The 18,284-nt window shown below is 38.2% G+C and overlaps 1 protein-coding gene across 1 annotated transcript in view; it reads left to right on the forward strand.

Annotated features, from left to right (window-relative positions):
- The window catches only part of PTPRD (protein tyrosine phosphatase receptor type D), a 359,458-nt gene that overhangs the window by 219,514 nt on the left and 121,660 nt on the right, over positions 1-18,284 (forward strand). Inside the window, exons 11-15 of the mRNA XM_088472635.1 lie at positions 1,273-1,854; positions 2,941-3,074; positions 3,830-3,974; positions 6,255-6,560; positions 7,275-7,468. Coding sequence (XP_088328761.1) covers positions 1,273-1,854; positions 2,941-3,074; positions 3,830-3,974; positions 6,255-6,560; positions 7,275-7,468 — 1,361 coding nt within the window. The remainder of the gene's footprint in view (positions 1-1,272; positions 1,855-2,940; positions 3,075-3,829; positions 3,975-6,254; positions 6,561-7,274; positions 7,469-18,284) is intronic.

Genomic DNA, 18,284 nt, shown 5'->3' on the forward strand with positions numbered 1-18,284 from the left:
AATGAAAGGATATTTGCTAATATAAATTAAAAATTATTTACAGTTCTGATAAAAAATTAATTTCAGTAAGAAAAATGCAGTTGTTTCATATAAACATGTCTGGTGAAGTCTTTGACATGGCAATGCTTATGTCATATTTATAAATATCAATTTCAACTTTGATTTCTACAAGTGCAGGAAAGGTTGACTCACACATTTCATATAGATTGCTTTGTAAGATAATAATAACCAGCCCAAAACTTGCAATAAATATTTGAACAGACACTATAGTGATATATGTATAATGCTTTAATAATACTGCTAATCACAGGTATGAACTGAGAATTGTGATGTCATTGTTAAAAATCAGTGAGTTCTGATGTAATCATGTCAGTATACATTTGGAAAACTTGTGCATTAAAAGAAATAAATCACCTATTACTGTAAATTATTATGCACATTTAAACAGATATCACCAACTTGTATAAAAAAATATACATTTATATGGTCAAAAAATGATAGCTGTAATAATTTACTGCAATATTACTTTATCGAAGTGCAAAAACATCGCAAACCACTCTACACTTCTTTGGAGTAAAACAATCAGTTAAAAACATTTATTCTTACCAATCCTAATTCAAGGTAGGATTGTGTTCGATTTCCCTTGAAACTCTCCCCGGCAGCTCTGCACACGATCTCCACACGATCTGCACACGATTTGGTTCCAATCTTCATACGATCTCTCCTGCAGTCAGACTTTCACAGTGCATCGCCTCCTAGATTTTCAGATCTGCCCTACTGCACGGCAGATCTGACGATGTGATGTGCGTCCAGCGGGGACGCGCATTGCATCATGATCATGAGTGGGGACTCATGATTTACTGAGGATTTGGCTATATTTAACACGATTTGTCGTTCCAATGTGTTGGAATCGGCCAGATCGGGTAAAATGTCACTATTTATATGGCCAGCTTTACAGAGCTGCACAGGCTGACCACAAAAATCACTTTGGTGTGTTGCACATTGGGCACCCCTGATTTATATTATGTCCCTTCAGTTAATCAATCCTTTAAATACCAGTCTTTAATAAAAACTGTGAATCCATGATCCCTTTAAATACATTTTAGGACAATAACTACCATTTTTTTATATTTTTCAAAGAATAAGCATTTTATATATGTAAGTGGAAACTTCTGTCTTTGACACATTGCTTGCCATTCCAGACAGCATTGAGTTGCAATAGTAAAGTAATGACTGCAGTTTACAAACCATTTTGTTTTGTCTTAATTTAAGCCTTACCCAGACCTCCTGGAATCCCTATGGTGACAGAAAGTACTGCTACAAGTATAACATTAACCTGGGATTCTGGAAATCCTGAGCCTGTCACCTACTACATAATCCAGCACAAGCCGAAGAATTCTGAAGAACAATATAAGGAAATTGATGGGGTAGCTACAACGCGATACAGCGTCGCTGGTCTTAGTCCATATTCAGAGTACGAGTTCAGAGTTGTTGCAGTCAATAACATTGGACGCGGCCCACCCAGTGAACCAGTCATGACCAGGACTTCAGAACAGGCACCATCCAGTGCTCCTCGGAATGTGCAGGCACGCATGCTGAGCTCCACCACTATTATAGTTCAATGGGAAGAACCAGAGGAACCCAATGGAGAGATACGGGGTTACAGAGTTTATTACACTATGGACCCAACTCAACAAATTAATAGTTGGACAAAGTATAATGTAGCTGACAGTCAAATTACCACTATAGGAAGCTTGGTGCCCCAAAAAACATACTCAGTGAAGGTCCTGGCATTTACTTCAGTTGGAGATGGACCACTTTCTAATGAAATACAAGTCATCACTCAGACAGGAGGTACGTATTGCCTTATGTATTTGGTAAGGTTTTGCATTTTCTTAAGCTTAACAAATTTCAAATGGGATGATACATAACTTTAATTCTACAAAAAACATATACAATATAAAGGTATAAAAATATCAGTAAAGCTTCATAATTTCATATTAGAATTAGTTTAACAAAGTTTAGTAGGTTTCCACGTTGTGTCAATAACACCTTAATTTCCAGTGGATCATGCAGCAGATGTAAATCACTTGGTTTAGGAAACAGTGATTCCCTAATAAATTTGAATATAAAAAGTGTATATTTTTCTAATCATTGTTTATGTTACAGAGCTAATCATGCTCTAGACCCAGTAGAATCGATCAGCAACAATATATTTATTAATAGAGAGAGAGAGAGAGAGTTTGCATAAATTGGACAGGCTTTATACTGAGACCGCTTCATATGCTATTATTTCTGATTTGTTACAAGACTGCACAAATCTCATGGGCCGGGTAGCTAGCAAAAGAGTACACACTATGCTTGACTGCTTTTGATAAAAGTGAGAAGTTTAGGGACACACTTCCTCTCATTCGTGACCTGCCATCAATGGCATAATTATGTCATCAAGTCCCCAACCTGCCCACTGTACTGGAAAAGCAGATCTGGGAGGGTTCCCTGCTCTTTCAGGAGTCAGAGAAAACTCCTCAAAATTCTTCCATACATTCTGTACGAGTATAGCAAGTATGGTATAAACATTGTCAGCCAAGGCTGCGTGCATGCACTGGAAGTCATTTCTATTCATGTGTTATAATGGTATAAGAAGATATTTAATACAACTCCTATATTTATCTTCCATTTGTCAGTACATGCATTGGTGCTTGGTTGACAGTGCTTATACTCAGATCTTTTCTCTGAACTTTTTGCAGTTTCCATAGCTGATACTGCATTTCTTTCTTCATCATTAAAATATTTTTGAGGCACAATTCCTTTTAGGTGTGCTCAGGAGGTAAACATGCCAGCATTATTTGGAACTTGGCATTTAATACAGGAATTAGAATCTTTCACTCAGACATATTAATGCTTGTGTTTAGGGGGGTAATCAAACTTTTATTCTTCCAGTACCCAGTCAGCCACTCGGCTTCAAAGCAGAAGCACAGTCAGAAACAAGCATATTGCTTTCCTGGAATGCCCCGCGTTCTGACACAATATCCGGGTATGAGCTGTATTATAAAGAGGAAAATCAAGAAGAAGAGGTAATTTATGTATTTAAGCGTTATCAGATTCTCCTTTTTTACTGTAATATAAATCCTGCTAAGCATAAATGGGTGTGTCATAAATAAAATTAAATTAAGCTATACTGTACAAGGAAAACTATTGCATCAGTTTATACTTACTACTTTTTTCAAGTATCTCTGCTTACTTCATCTTTCACACTGGTAACGTTAATTCTACATAGAATCGCCTATTGTTAGCGCTGTCAGTCTTGATCCTTTCCAGCACCGCTGATAGATGCTTATCTTAATTTCATTATTACTTAATGATACACTGGGTAACACTGTGCTTTGTTAATGTCATATTGGATAGTATATGACTCTGGCGTTTGGGGTGATGTGTACTATTTATTTGGATGGATATTATTAATATTGCAGGGCATTGTAAGGTACTGGGTTTTGCTAGGTTTTTGGTAGACTTTTTAATTATTTTATACATTTGCTTGATGCTGAGAGAAACATTATGAGATATTATAGATTCTGGAATATTTAAGAAACGTGGAGATGTTACTGGGATCTGCAGAACAATTAAGGGATTATCTACAGTAAGAGAAACAGAGCTAATCTGAGTACTAAAATGTAAATATCTTTTGATCTGTACATCACGCAAGTTATGGTGAAATATCTTATACATTACAATGGTTTATTTCTTGCTAAGACCTACCTCTATTTTATCTTAACTAAAAATTTGTTTTCAAAGATCTTGTCTGCTTATTCTTCATTCCTCCTTTCTTCAGAAGTCTACTACCTTTGATCCATGCTTGGATTATCGACTGCAAGGCCTGAAGCCAAACACTTTGTACTACTTCCGGTTGGCTGCTCGAGCTCCACTTGGCCTTGGCGCTTCAACTGCAGAAATTTCAGCCAAAACCCTGCAGTCAAGTAGGTCTCTTTCTGCATTATTAAGTTCAGTTAGACAATCCCTGATAACATAGCATTTGAAAATGACAGAAATATATATTTACTGTAGCTTAAGGACGGAAGAGATCATGCTCTAGCCAGTTAAATTGTAATTATATTTTGAGGCAAAAGCAAGTCATACGTAAATGCAAAACGCATATAATTCACTGCTAATCTTTCATTCTATTTCATCTTAAAGGTAATAGAGTTTGGCTAACAGCAAATTTCTAACAATCGCTTCATACCACCACAAATATGAAATGGATAATAAATATATAAACTATTGTTATGGAAGCCTTATCATGGTGTTGCGATAGGGAAACTTAAAGGATCATGTTGCAAAACATGTTGCATTTTTCTATGTAGTATGTACATATGGTGACCTGGCTCTGAATTTGGATAATTATTTGTTATTTTATGTATAGATTATATAAAAAAACAGTCACAACAAATAATTTTAAAGAAGTATAATAACTATTTAAGGGAACCTTAGTGCAAACTGCAGCCACTTAAAGGGTGTGAGCCAACCCTCCCACCAAGTATAACAAATAGACTGGTCTCCCACCTGCCCCCTAAAACCTCCTTTGTTACCTTAAGCTGAGAGACAGCTATCAGTGAGTGTTGGCAAACTATGTTTGTCCAATGCTAAAAAGGAAATTACTGCTTCACAGTTCGTCAGGTCATTAAGAAGAAGTGAGGTCCAGCTATACGCATTGGAAGGTCAATTGAAGAAGATAGAAAGAGAGAGACAGAGGGAAAGGAGGAATAAAGATGGGGAGGGGTAAAGTCAGATGGGAGGACAAAAGGGTGGGAAGAGGCAGGGTATCAGGGAAAGGGACAAAGAGAGAGAAAGACGGGGACAGGGGTAGAGAGAGGGGGGAGTAGAGATGGTGGGAGATGAAAATGGAGAGAGAGAGAGACAGGTGAAAGGAGGGAGAGATGGGGAAAGAAGAGAGAGAGGGTGAGGTGGGAATGAAAAAAAAAAACCTGTGCACAACATCTCGTGACCCAGCGAATGATGGGTCCAAAATACTATTTAATATATTAAGTAATATATTCATTAAACAATAGATATATAAATGGATATATAGCTATAGATATAATGCTATAATATAAAAATTAAATATCCAGATTCTAGAGCATTGTCAAAGAGTGATATGCATATTATAACAGTTTTCACTCAATAAATGAGAAATTCTATTATATTTTAAAATGCCACTCTGATAAATCTTATGTTATCTGAAGTTTGGTATTTGACATATGTCTGTATTTCAAGTGTAGATACAGTATATGAAATTATTTTGTAATGATAACAGTGTGTACCAAAGTGTATATTACTTGCCTAGTTAATGTATTGATGATGATAATGCCGATCGTCAGAATAATGCATTTCAGTAAAATGTTTATTAGTGAATTTCTAATTCTTTGCTACCATATATGTCCACTTGAAATGAAATAAATAAAAATAAAATAATAATAATAATACTAATAATCTTGAGAGCTGGTATAGCAGCTGATGGTATTTGGTAAGTACAAGTAAAAGTCCAAACCAACAATGCCGTTCTCTATTCTGGTAGGTAAAACTTTGCATTAGATTTTCATTACACAAATACGTTTGCATGCTTATCGTAGCTCCAGTTTTCAGTAATAAGTTACTTTGAATTTTTATTTGGGATTCGACAAGCGTGTAGAACAATTGTTTGCTTTATATAAAAATTTCTATTATTTTCAATATATTTTTCCCCTACTGGTTGGCACTTAAAACATGTTTGAATACATCTTTCATAGTCTATAACCAATTGTAAAGTAGTAATCCAACATGCACCTACAGTAGAAATAGGTAGTCAATTAATACTGGCTCCCCTTTGCTATCAACGAATGAAACATGTGTTAATTGCCACCAGCAATTCTAGTTATTTAAGAAAATTTAGTAGATTTTTGTTGAAGGACAAATTTTGTACAGGTAGGTAATATTACTGTGAGGCTTCACAATCATACTGTATGTCCCCCGCCCCCTCCATACATTGTCTTAATTGGTCATTTTATTTTATTTTTTCATTAAGTCTGTTCATTTTAACAAGCCAAGGTACATTTTGTTCCCTGAAAAATTTTACATTTTGTTTCTCATTCAGTTGCCCTATTTAGTTATTTTTTGTTTTGTTTCTATTTGTTTGTTTTTTTTCCTTTCTTCCTCATTTTTTTATTTTTGGATCATTCGTACCTTTACACTCCAATCTCCCTGTAATGCTTTACTGAAATCAGAGCCATCAGCTCATCCACAAGACATAAGATGTAACAGCCAAAGCTCTACCAGCATCTTGGTAAGTTGGCTACCACCACCGGAGGACAAACAGAATGGCGTTATCACAGCCTATGCCATCAAATACACTGAAGTGGATGGAGAAGATAACAAGCCCCATGAAATTACGGGCATTTCCTCAGATACCAGACAGTACCTTTTGGACCAACTGGAAAAATGGACTCAGTACAATATCTATATGGTCGCTTACACTGATGTCGGACCAGGTCCTGAGAGTCCTTCAATATTGGTTCGGACAGATGAAGATGGTATGTTTGCTCCTCTCGATCAATTTAAACCTATCCCTTCTTTTCAAGGCTCTATATTGCCACTGAATAATGAAAAAAAAATTTTCAGCTTCTTTTTGATTTTTGACCAAATTTCACACATTTTTTTCTTCAGATATTTTCATATTTTCTCTCTATAAAGCTGGAAACATTTATCTTTTGTTTCCTCTATTTTCTTGTTAAGTTTTTTTTGTCTTTTTATCTTTTTCTAATTATTGTACTAATATTGGCATTTCAACTTCTTTGAAGTGCTCTTTTCTTTCTTCTTGCATCTTTCTTTAACATCTTTTTGTGGAAACTGATGCTCCGTTTACTCCTTTTATTGTCTTGTGTTTTGTGACCACTGTTCTATCAGAGAACAAAAGAAGAAGGCTCTATTACATTTTTGCAGTGAAACCAATCATTTTTTTTAAAGCATTTTGTTCTTGTCTTATTATTTGTATCAGTACAACCTTTCAACATAAGTGCTTTGAATTTTCAAAGCATTTTCCTTGGCTTTTTTACATTTTTACATGTTTTTCTCTTTCTCAGATACCCTTTTTTTCTTCCATTTTTGCATCAGTCATGTTTTTTGATCTTTTCAGTAAATAGTAGAAAATAAATGTTTGGAATTTTTATTGTTTGAATCAAGATCTTTTTATTCAGTGTGTGGGACCAGTGGCAATAATTTTGTTTTATCAAATGATGTTGTTCCAGTTCCTAGTGGTCCTCCTCGCAAAGTCGAGGTTGAGGCTTTGAGCTCGACATCTGTTAAAGTGTTCTGGCGCTCACCTGTGTCTAACAAGCAGCATGGCCAAATACGTGGCTACCAGGTGCATTATGTGAAAATGGAAAATGGAGAACCCAAAGGCCCTCCCATGCTGAAGGATGTGATGCTGTCTGATGCACAGGTATGAAGCAGTTATTAGTAAATGTATAATGTAGCTTTAATGACCCATTGTAAAGAAAGTCATATAGAATATAGCTATATAATGCACACTATGTATCCATTTATTTATTTCAGTATTTAATTACACTGTGGCAGAAATTTAGGTAGTTAAAGTCCATTGGTGTAGCACAGTGTTTTATACAATACAAATATTCTAAAATAAAAACAAAGTACAAAAAAATACATGATGTATTGCTCCTGCAAGCCAAAATGTAACATGCGTATATTAAAACTTAGCATTATTAAGTTGTTTTCAATGAGAAAAGGATATTGTATCTAGAATTGTATATTATGGCTGTTTAATTAAATTGGGATGTGGTAATTGCAAGCATGCAGTATACAAAAATGTATGTATGGTTATTAAATACTGTATATTTCTATAAAATTATTAGACTCATAGGATAGTTGTTAAGAATTAAGGGCCTGATTCCGAGAGTTACGCTAATGCAATCACAACTGCGATCTCTCAACATTCACATTATCAATAATATGCTAAAAGCTTACCCAAGCATATGGACGTCCACTGCTGCCTTCTGAAATGCATCTGACAACGTGCAACAGCGTAAACATCGGAAACATTGACGCAGATCAGGCAGCCACGCAGCTCCTGAGTGAAGTCTGACCTGTCTCAATCACTGCTTCTCTCCTGACACGCTGAGTGCTCACATGCTGCGAGGGAGATCGCAGTAGCTAATTTATGCACGCCCATGAATCTGAGTTTAAATGGTCAGACACGCCTGCATTTGCCTAGCCACCCCAGCGTCACCTCCCCCAAACACTGACTACCTGTCACTCTGCTAGTGAATCCTTTGTGAGAACATAATCGTAAACCAATCGCTTCTGTGGCGCAGTACGACTTTCACACATGTGCAATGGCTAAAAATCTCTCTATCTGCAAATATTGGCATTACGTAAATGTCTGAATCACGCCCTAAGTTACTGTCTGTTTTGTTTTATTTGTTATAGTTTCTTGGTTTAATTGATAACTCTTTCAACTGTCAAATTAACACTGTCCATATACTGCATTACCCAGCTCTTCAACTGGTTATCTAAAATTCCTATTGTAAACAAAGTGAGGAAAGACCAGTAGAAAGGTGCATCAGATGATATAAGTAGCCTGAAAGATACTCCAGGCACATCGTTTAAATAATGGTATTTCCACCAACTAGTTGGACGACAGCTGACTGTTTTGTGTCACTGGCAGGATAGTAAAATTGAAGAAAATTATGGGGGTCTATTAATAAAAGCTACAAAACGTATTTTCACATCTTCATACAGTATATACATATATTAATTAGTAATTATTAGAAAATGCAGAGAAAACAGTGTGTTTTTCTCCTTTGCAATGCGCTTCTCATGTTCCTGCAGCACTCAAAGCTCACAATGGGGGTACTCCATGTAAACCATTTGTGGAGATGAGAGAAGCTACAACCACATGTTGCCATCATTTGCATTTGTGGAAGTCGACAACTAGATCACACCACATGGCAGTTTTCTCTTCATTGCGACAGGTTGTTTTTGCAAGGTCTGTCTCAGCATGCGTCTGCTATCCCGTACACAGATAAACTGGTTCCGACGTCTCAGTTCAGGCAACCATTCTGTGTGACCATAGGGCTACTCAGATGGCTGCTTACATTGGAACAACTTTATTATAGATAAAGTGGTTCTGACATCTCAGTTCAGGCGGCCATTCAGCCTGACAATAGGGCTACTCAGATTGCCGATGACACTGCTCTGCCTTTTAAGCTGGCCACACACATAACGATCTGCACACGATCAGCCGATGTGTACGATTTGTGTACGATTTCCCTTGAAACTCTCCCCGACAGCTCAGCACACTATCACCACACGATCTGCACACAATTTGGTGTCCAGTCTTCATACGATCTCTCCTGCATCCAGACTTTCACAGTGCATTGGGTCCTAGATTGTCAGATCTGCCCTACTGCACGGCAGATCTGATGATGCGATGTGCGACCTGCTGGGGACGCGCATCGCATCGTGATCGTGAGTGGAGACTCGCTAATTACTCAGGATTTGGCCATATTTTACACAATCTGTTGTTCCAATGTGTCGGAATCGTCCAGATCGGGTAAAATATCGCTATGTGTGTGGCCAGCATTAAAAAATCAAGGTCAAGATTTTCATAGGTGATCTTTTATATTTAGTGGATGGTGAATTCAAAAATATAACTCATTTAGCTCAATCAGGTTAGGTTTTTGTGCTCTATCAAGTTTTAAACAGTTCATATTTCTTAAAATTATATAATAGTTTGGAAATTATAATGTTTATTGTTTCAAAGCAGACTTACATTTCCAGCAAAAACGGGACCCGGCGGAAAGGTAAGTGTCGAAAACTCCTGTCACTTTTGGGGAAATCAACCTGTCACCCCCCTAAAGATGGTCTGATATGGAGGATCACTATGGGTACACCCAATTTGGCCTGCTGAAGGTAATTGGGGTTTTTAAACACCCGCAACAGGTGCATAAATGCGTCTTTGAAGAAGTGGTGAAGGATAGCACTTAGCTTTTTTTTGGAGGGAAAAATAACTAGTACCATCAAATTTGGGGTACATGAAAATGGGTGCAAGCAAATATTTAAGTCCCTACAATGATTCTTCAAAAGTCTTCAAAAATCCACCTGACGCAACCACCAGCATTCTAGAAAACTCCTGCCACAAACTTGGGGACCCCCCTGAGTCAATTTCGCTAGTTTTTTAGTTTGTCCTCCAACTTTTTATTTTTTTGCCCCCAAAATGAAACCACTTTTTTTGGGGTGTCCTATGTTTTTTTTTTTTTTATACAGATTACTTTAAGGGGACATTCCAAAGGCTGCAGGGTATTTTTTCGCCACCTCTGCAGTGGTGAAAACTTATCCCCGTTTTTGTACAAAGACTTTGCGCACCTGCGAAAAGTCTTTGAAATTGAATATGGGGATAAGCGAAAATTATGTCATCAATAATTTATCGCCGATAACTGACTTTTTGCTCCAATTTGAATATGGCCCTAAATGTGAGCTGAGGAAATGCATCTCTATAGACATACTGTACATGCACCAAAAGCCTAGAAGCTCTGCAGAAGTTCATCGACAAGGCGTGATATATTTTCCTACAAATGGAGTGATTTTTGTCTGTCAATCTAACATGGTGACTAAACCACTCATGTAGCAAAACCTGTTTGGGTGATTCTTGCACTTTCTATTAATTTTGTAAAACAATTCACTCAGAGAGCTCAAGCCAGACTACCTGGAGCAGCGAGCAGCCACACACCACACACTATAATTCCCTCTTCCCCACTATCCCCGTACAGAGTTGCCAGTTATCGCTGTAACAATTTGCTAATCTCGTGGAGCAAGGAGAGTATTGTCAGGATGTGAATATACATGCGGACTATTGCTGGTGCCTGAAGAGAGATGTTCCAGGTGCAAAACACACACAAAAGTCTTTGAAAAGTTCCTTTCTTACAGAATAACTGTGTATGTGTACCATTTCATATATATACTGTACAATTGATGCAAGTGTAAGTCTGCTTTGAAACAATACATTTCCAAACTATTATATCATTTATTTACGAAATATGAACTTTTTTAAACTTGAGAGAACAAAAAAACCTGACCTGATTGAGCAATATGAGTTATATTTTTGAATTCACCATGCACTATTTAAAAAACATCACCTAAAAAACCCTTAACCTTAACCCTTAACCTCAAAATTGATGCAGGCCAGTGTTATCGAATAATCTGCGATGGTGGCTGCGTATGTGTACTCAGTTGATTAGATTTGCGATGATCCTTGTGGGCATCTCAATACATATCTTGGCGTCTGGGACATTTGGATATTTTCGCACAGCAACTTCATGCGAGATCTTAGCTGCGATTGCTTTAGTGTATACAGTATATCTGAATCAGGCCTAGAGTGTGCACTCCATGCACATCAATCCTAGGAGAGTTCCTGTGACATACTTGCTCAATGTGTTTCCTCTTGTTTTTCAGGGGACTCACAAAACTCCTAGACTGACATCATATTTGATTGTACAGTACACTAAGGCCCGTATTCAATTTGAAGCGTTAAGTCTGGATCCGCGTTCAGTTACCGCCGATGATGTCATTTTCGCCTGTTTTGGTTTTACCCCGTATTCAATTTGAAAGACTTTCCGCCTAGGCGGAAAGTCAATGCAATGTAATAGGCGGTAAAGTATCGCCTATGAATGCCAGGCGGAAAAAAGTGCAGAATTGGGGTTTTGGGGTGCAACGTTTTGGGAACCCCCCTGCAGCCTTCAGACAGTCCCCCAAAGGTAATCTTTGTCAAAAAAAGTAAAAAAAAAAAAATTAAGGACACCCCAAACATTTACTTTGAAAAAGGGGGCAAAAAAAAAAATTTGGGGATACAAAGTTATAAACTAATGAACTTTATTCTGGGGGGTCCCCAAGTATGCCCCAGGTGTTTTTTTGGATTGCAGGTGTTTGTGGCAGGTGGATTTTTCACAATTTTTTCAAGTTCACTTTTCAACTTTAAATATGCTGACCCCCATTTTCAAGTACCCCAATTTTGCTGGGATAAGTTATTTTCTGGAAAAAATACTCCTAAATACTATTCTGCATCAGGTATAGAAAAACGCTATTTAGCAGCTATTGAGCCCATTTAAAAACACCAAATACCTTCAGCGAGCCAAATCGCGGGGTACCATAGTGAACCCCCATGTCAAAGCATCATTTGGGGGGTGACAGGCTGATTTTCCCAAAAATGACAGTACTTTCCGCTTGTTACAGTATCGCCGGGTGCGGGGTAAAGCGTGCACGCGGGCGATACAACGCCTACAAAACAGGCGAAGTCGGCGTTAAGTCCGGGCCGCGTTAACTTAACGCGGCTTGGCTCAAATTGAATACGGCTCTTAAGTGTGTATTTTTCCTATACCTCATTTCTTTATATCTAATAATTTAATATTTAATTGTTCTATAGCAGTGTGAGTTCTTTATATAATTGAATACAGTTTATACTGTTTACTTCAGTTCCTTATTATTCCTGCTGTACTGGGGTGTAGACATGACATTGTACAGTCATATTTATGCTAACATAACAATACCAGATAGCACAGTTTCATGCAGTTTAGGTAAAACGTGACATCATATCATTGTGTATTAGACTTTCACTGCAGGTTATGAGTTTATTTTACACATATACAAATTCATAGAAATGATTGACAAGAAAGAACTTGCCTAATATAGTATATTTGTACTAATTTTTTTTTTCTTTATACTTTTAATCACAGCAAAATATATTTACATTTTTAACCTATAATAAAAAGACAAGACTGATACTGTTTCACAGAGCAAAATACAGTAACAATGTTAAATACAGAGATGAAACATGTGACTGCAACCATGTTTCGTACTTCCTCTTCCTGTAATGACGAAACCTCAAAAGTTACATTTACATATAAAATACAGATCAGGCAACTAAATATTGTTTCCACCTTTATAATACTTTTTTGTTATATATGAGTTGTAAAAAAGAAATGTGTGATTGAATGTTACCTTCACTTTCGTAGGCCCCTACTCCTAGCGGCAAAATGCTGTGATTTGCGGGTCAATCGGCAGGGGGCAGAGCCAAATGTTGCAATTCTAATGGAATCACATAATTTTGGCTCCTCTTTCTCCACAATGACCTGAGAATTGCAGCATTTTGGCGCGGAGGGGGCGAGACTTAAGAACTTGGTGCCTGCTCTCGAGTCTTTCGGGGAGGGGGGGTTCTGGGTACTCAGAAGCCCCCTTGCATGAACTACTTCATGAAGTGTAGTGAATACACTCAGAGGCTTCTTAATAATGGACAACACAGGTACTCCTATATATATATGTTATTACCCAGTCTTGTTTTATTACTATTTTGTTCACAATTTAATAAGCTGACGTTATATAAGTAACTGTTAATAAATACATAAATATAATAGATACATGTATATGTCCCCACACCATTACAAAACTTGATATTCTTGCTATGCACCCAAGTGACGTACACTGAGACTCATTTATGAAGCACATTAGATGTACTGTACATTACAAATGAGTTGGTTTTATACTGGTGGGCCCATATGATCTGACCACAAGGTGTGTGTCTACTTCCCACCTTTGGAGGAGCCTCTGCAAACCTGAAGTGCACCTACTGTAGGTTTGCTGGGAGGTGAAGAAATCTGTAGAATCTTTTTATTAAATATATCTTTTACATTTTCTCCTAAAATACTTCTAAGTTTAGCATAATTTATGGCAAAAAAATAATCATGTTGGTATATAACAGGACTGTAATTTTTTATAATTGACATTTCTGTGAGTTTGAAGCTACCAACATTGGTCTCTTCCATCAAAATGCAATAGGAAAGTGCAATGTAGGTCTCATTAAAAGTGTGGGACAAAGAGAAAATGATATGTACCCTTCTACAAAGCAATGTATTCCCTTACCAATGCACCATCTCCTCTTAATTTAATAATCTCACTACACAAAAATTAAATCTTATTGTTTTACTACTCTGCAAAACGTAGTGCATCAGTTTACTTACTTTATCATGATTCCTTTGGGTCCTACTACGGCAGATGCAAACACAGCAACTTGGCTGATGTAAGCTTCTGTTCCTCTGTAATGCTGCCATTTAGCTCTATAAATCGGTAAAGTTAGTTCACCAGAGCATAGAATTTTTGAGGGAACACAGATAGGCAGAGGAAGTGTATCAAGAACACTGATTGGATGGCTTGCAGCTTGTCCAATCAGCATTCTTGATACACCTTTTCCCCTCACTGTATTGGCTCAAAATTCTCCAGAGTGTCAATACTTAGAGAACGGATTTCCAATTGGTTAAGACTTCAGTAACTATACCAGAATCTGGGGTTTCCATTGGTTATGCTAGTTGAAGGAGTGTACTTGTTTTAGTTAAAAAGACAAAAAACATAAACCTAAGAAAGTAAAGCAATTAATCATTTAGGTATCTGACTGAAATTTGACTTTGCCGCCTCCTACCATTTGATACACAAACAAAATATTTATATTTTAATTCAATATTTTGTAATTTTTTTAAAAACTTTGGCCCTCATTCAGAGCCACTCGCTAGCGGCAGTACGCTCGTTCCGAGCGATGTTCGCACATCTGCGCATGCGTACGGTTTTTAGTACGCATGCGCGAACCAGTCAGTGCGGCCGAAAATCGTTGGTACGCAATATAGCGAGGGCCTGCTATTTTGAGTGACAGAATGAGGCGTATGTGGGTGGTAACAGGGGAAGGTGCTTGAAAACGGGGAGTGGAGATCCGAACGCAGGCGTGCTTAAAGGTCAAAACGGGCGTTTTAAGGGAGTGCATAATTAATACAGCAGCGTCATTGCCCACGTCACTTGGTTTTTTTTAACTCAGAACTGCTCGCAAAATAGCGGTTGAAAACACCAACCACAAGAATAGCGAGCAGTTCATACGCTGTACGATGTACTCGATTAATCTAATAAATAGCGGACATGACGTATGGTGCGTGCGGCCAGGGGGCGTTTTTATCAAAAAAACGAGCGTATGTTTTGCTCGCTCGTTCAGACTTAGAGGTGGGAACAGACTACAATTTGCGAACGGATCATTTGAATAGCCACCCCTTGTTTTTGAACGAACGACCACAAATAGCGAACGGCTCTGAATCAGGCCCTTTGTTTTTAATGAAACGTCACAAATTGTGGACTAGAAAATGTAAATTGCACCTTATGGTTTTAATTTTTTTTTTTGAAATAGTGTAGAAGTATTTCTTCTAGATCCAAATATGAATGTTTTTTGTCACCTTCTAATCTTAGTTCTTTTTAAGATTTTCTTTTAAGATGTACAGTATTTTATTTTCATATTTTTGTAGAACAAAGTTACCATTACATAGTGGACATTACCTGTTCACCAAGATAGGTCCATGGAGGTTGGGAGTAATTAAAAGACACAAATATTTCTATATATATTTTTAAAACACAAATTACAGGTCCATACAGCTATAAATGCTAATACATGTGTGCTTGCATTTGTTGCAAGTTTTAAACAATCTACTGGACTACTGCAACCTCCTTCTATTTGGCATTTGCTTCAGCCATCTGTCCCTGCATTAATGAATCCTAAATGCGGCGTCCACATCCACTACATCACTCTACAAATCCCTACACTGAATCCCCACATCTCCCAGAACCCAGTCCAGATTACACACCCTCACCTATAAACATACTTGCGAAAATGGTCGGGAGCCTCCTGAAAATCGTGTGTCACTCCTGACCTCCCAGAGGAGAGCGCAAACTCCTGGCCGGTGACACCCGCCCCCACATCCCCACCGGCGTCCGCGCCTACCTTTGATAACTGGCCGATCCAGGGCCTGCTGATGGATTCGATTCGCACTGAATCACATAATCGTTGCCCCGCCCCCGGCAACACAATGCCGGTGATCTTGGCATTGTGTACCAAGTGCGGGGCCGCAATGACGCGATCGCACAGTCATGCCCCCACCACGCCAACAAAACAGTGATAAGCCCTTCAGTTGTGCCGAGCTGGCTGCCTCTCGCGGAAGAGGCAACCAGATTGTCGGCAAGCATGCTTATAAATCCCTCAACCACCCTTCAAACATTGAAAACCTTATTATTATAATTATTATTACCAGTTATTTATATAGCGCACACATATTCCGCAGCGCTTTACAGAGAATATTTGTCCATTCACATCAGTCCCTGGCCCAAGCGGAGCTTACAATCTATATTCCCTACCACATGCTCACACACATATACACTAGGGTTCATTTTTGTTAGGAGCCAATTAACCTACCAGTATCTTCTAGATCCAAATATGAATGTTTTTTGTCACCTTCTAATCTTAGTTCTTTTTAAGATTTTCTTTTAAGATGTACAGTATTTTATTTTCATATTTTTGTAGAACAAAGTTACCATTACATAGTGGACATTACCTGTTCACCAAGATAGGTCCATGGAGGTTGGGAGTAATTAAAAGACACAAATATTTCTATATATATTTTTAAAACACAAATTACAGGTCCATACAGCTATAAATGCTAATACATGTGTGCTTGCATTTGTTGCAAGTTTTAAACAATCTACTGGACTACTGCAACCTCCTTCTATTTGGCATTTGCTTCAGCCATCTGTCCCTGCATTAATGAATCCTAAATGCGGCGTCCACATCCACTACATCACTCTACAAATCCCTACACTGAATCCCCACATCTCCCAGAACCCAGTCCAGATTACACACCCTCACCTATAAACATACTTGCGAAAATGGTCGGGAGCCTCCTGAAAATCGTGTGTCACTCCTGACCTCCCAGAGGAGAGCGCAAACTCCTGGCCGGTGACACCCGCCCCCACATCCCCACCGGCGTCCGCGCCTACCTTTGATAACTGGCCGATCCAGGGCCTGCTGATGGATTCGATTCGCACTGAATCACATAATCGTTGCCCCGCCCCCGGCAACACAATGCCGGTGATCTTGGCATTGTGTACCAAGTGCGGGGCCGCAATGACGCGATCGCACAGTCATGCCCCCACCACGCCAACAAAACAGTGATAAGCCCTTCAGTTGTGCCGAGCTGGCTGCCTCTCGCGGAAGAGGCAACCAGATTGTCGGCAAGCATGCTTATAAATCCCTCAACCACCCTTCAAACATTGAAAACCTTATTATTATAATTATTATTACCAGTTATTTATATAGCGCACACATATTCCGCAGCGCTTTACAGAGAATATTTGTCCATTCACATCAGTCCCTGGCCCAAGCGGAGCTTACAATCTATATTCCCTACCACATGCTCACACACATATACACTAGGGTTCATTTTTGTTAGGAGCCAATTAACCTACCAGTATATTTTTGGAGTACCTTATCCAAAGTACTCTCCCTTATGTCTTCTTAGATCTGTGACTGACCTGCGCTTTTCCTCCTCCCTGATAACCAACTCATGGTCCAACTTTTAAGCTTTCTCTGGTACCACTGCCTGTCTGACCAGACTCTCTCACACCCTACACACAGAGCTCTTTGTTAGAGCCTACCATATTCCAGCCTATAGTATTCACTCTGGAACACCCTATTACATCATCTTCCTTTACCGACTACATTTTCAGCTCACTTATGAGCATATACCTTTTTACCTTTTATTATTCTGTATATATTTTGTCTATATTATAACCAATGCTCCTGTTTTATGTTTGTTCTGCTTTCACCACTGTCTGGTACTTCAGAGCAATGTACCGCCTTGCAAATCAACAACAATAATATTTATATTAAAATTGCAAGTATATGCACACAATGATCAGTTATAGCTGGAGATGGCAATTGAGTGTTATAAAAAAAAAATCCAACTGCTATATTAATTGCTATAAAACAATATAACATATTGCAGTATAAAATAATCCCAAGAGAATGTATTAAAGCTACATTACCACAGATAGGGGAGCGGAGCTATTAAACTCGAGGGGTTAGTCTTACAACCCAAACTGAAAGCCGGTGCTGTGGTACGTTTTGTAGGGGTTGTGAGCAGGAGGACCAATGAGAAGTTGTATCTCATACATTGTAGTTTCCTGTTGGTTCTCTTGTTTAAACACCTGCAGCCATTTTAAAGGAGTGAACAAAATATTCACCATTTTTGGTGGTAATGCAGCTTTAACATCTCTTTTATCATTTATAATGGGGTCAATGATTTAACCCCCTTATTCTAGGATGGGAACTTAAAGGGGTTATAAAAACCCCTAACTGAAAAAATGGTTCTTCATACATTTTTTATCTT

The sequence above is a fragment of the Taudactylus pleione genome, unplaced genomic scaffold (genome assembly GCF_031769625.1).
Source record: "Taudactylus pleione unplaced genomic scaffold, aTauple2 ptg000127l, whole genome shotgun sequence".
NCBI classification, from domain to species: domain Eukaryota; kingdom Metazoa; phylum Chordata; class Amphibia; order Anura; family Myobatrachidae; genus Taudactylus; species Taudactylus pleione.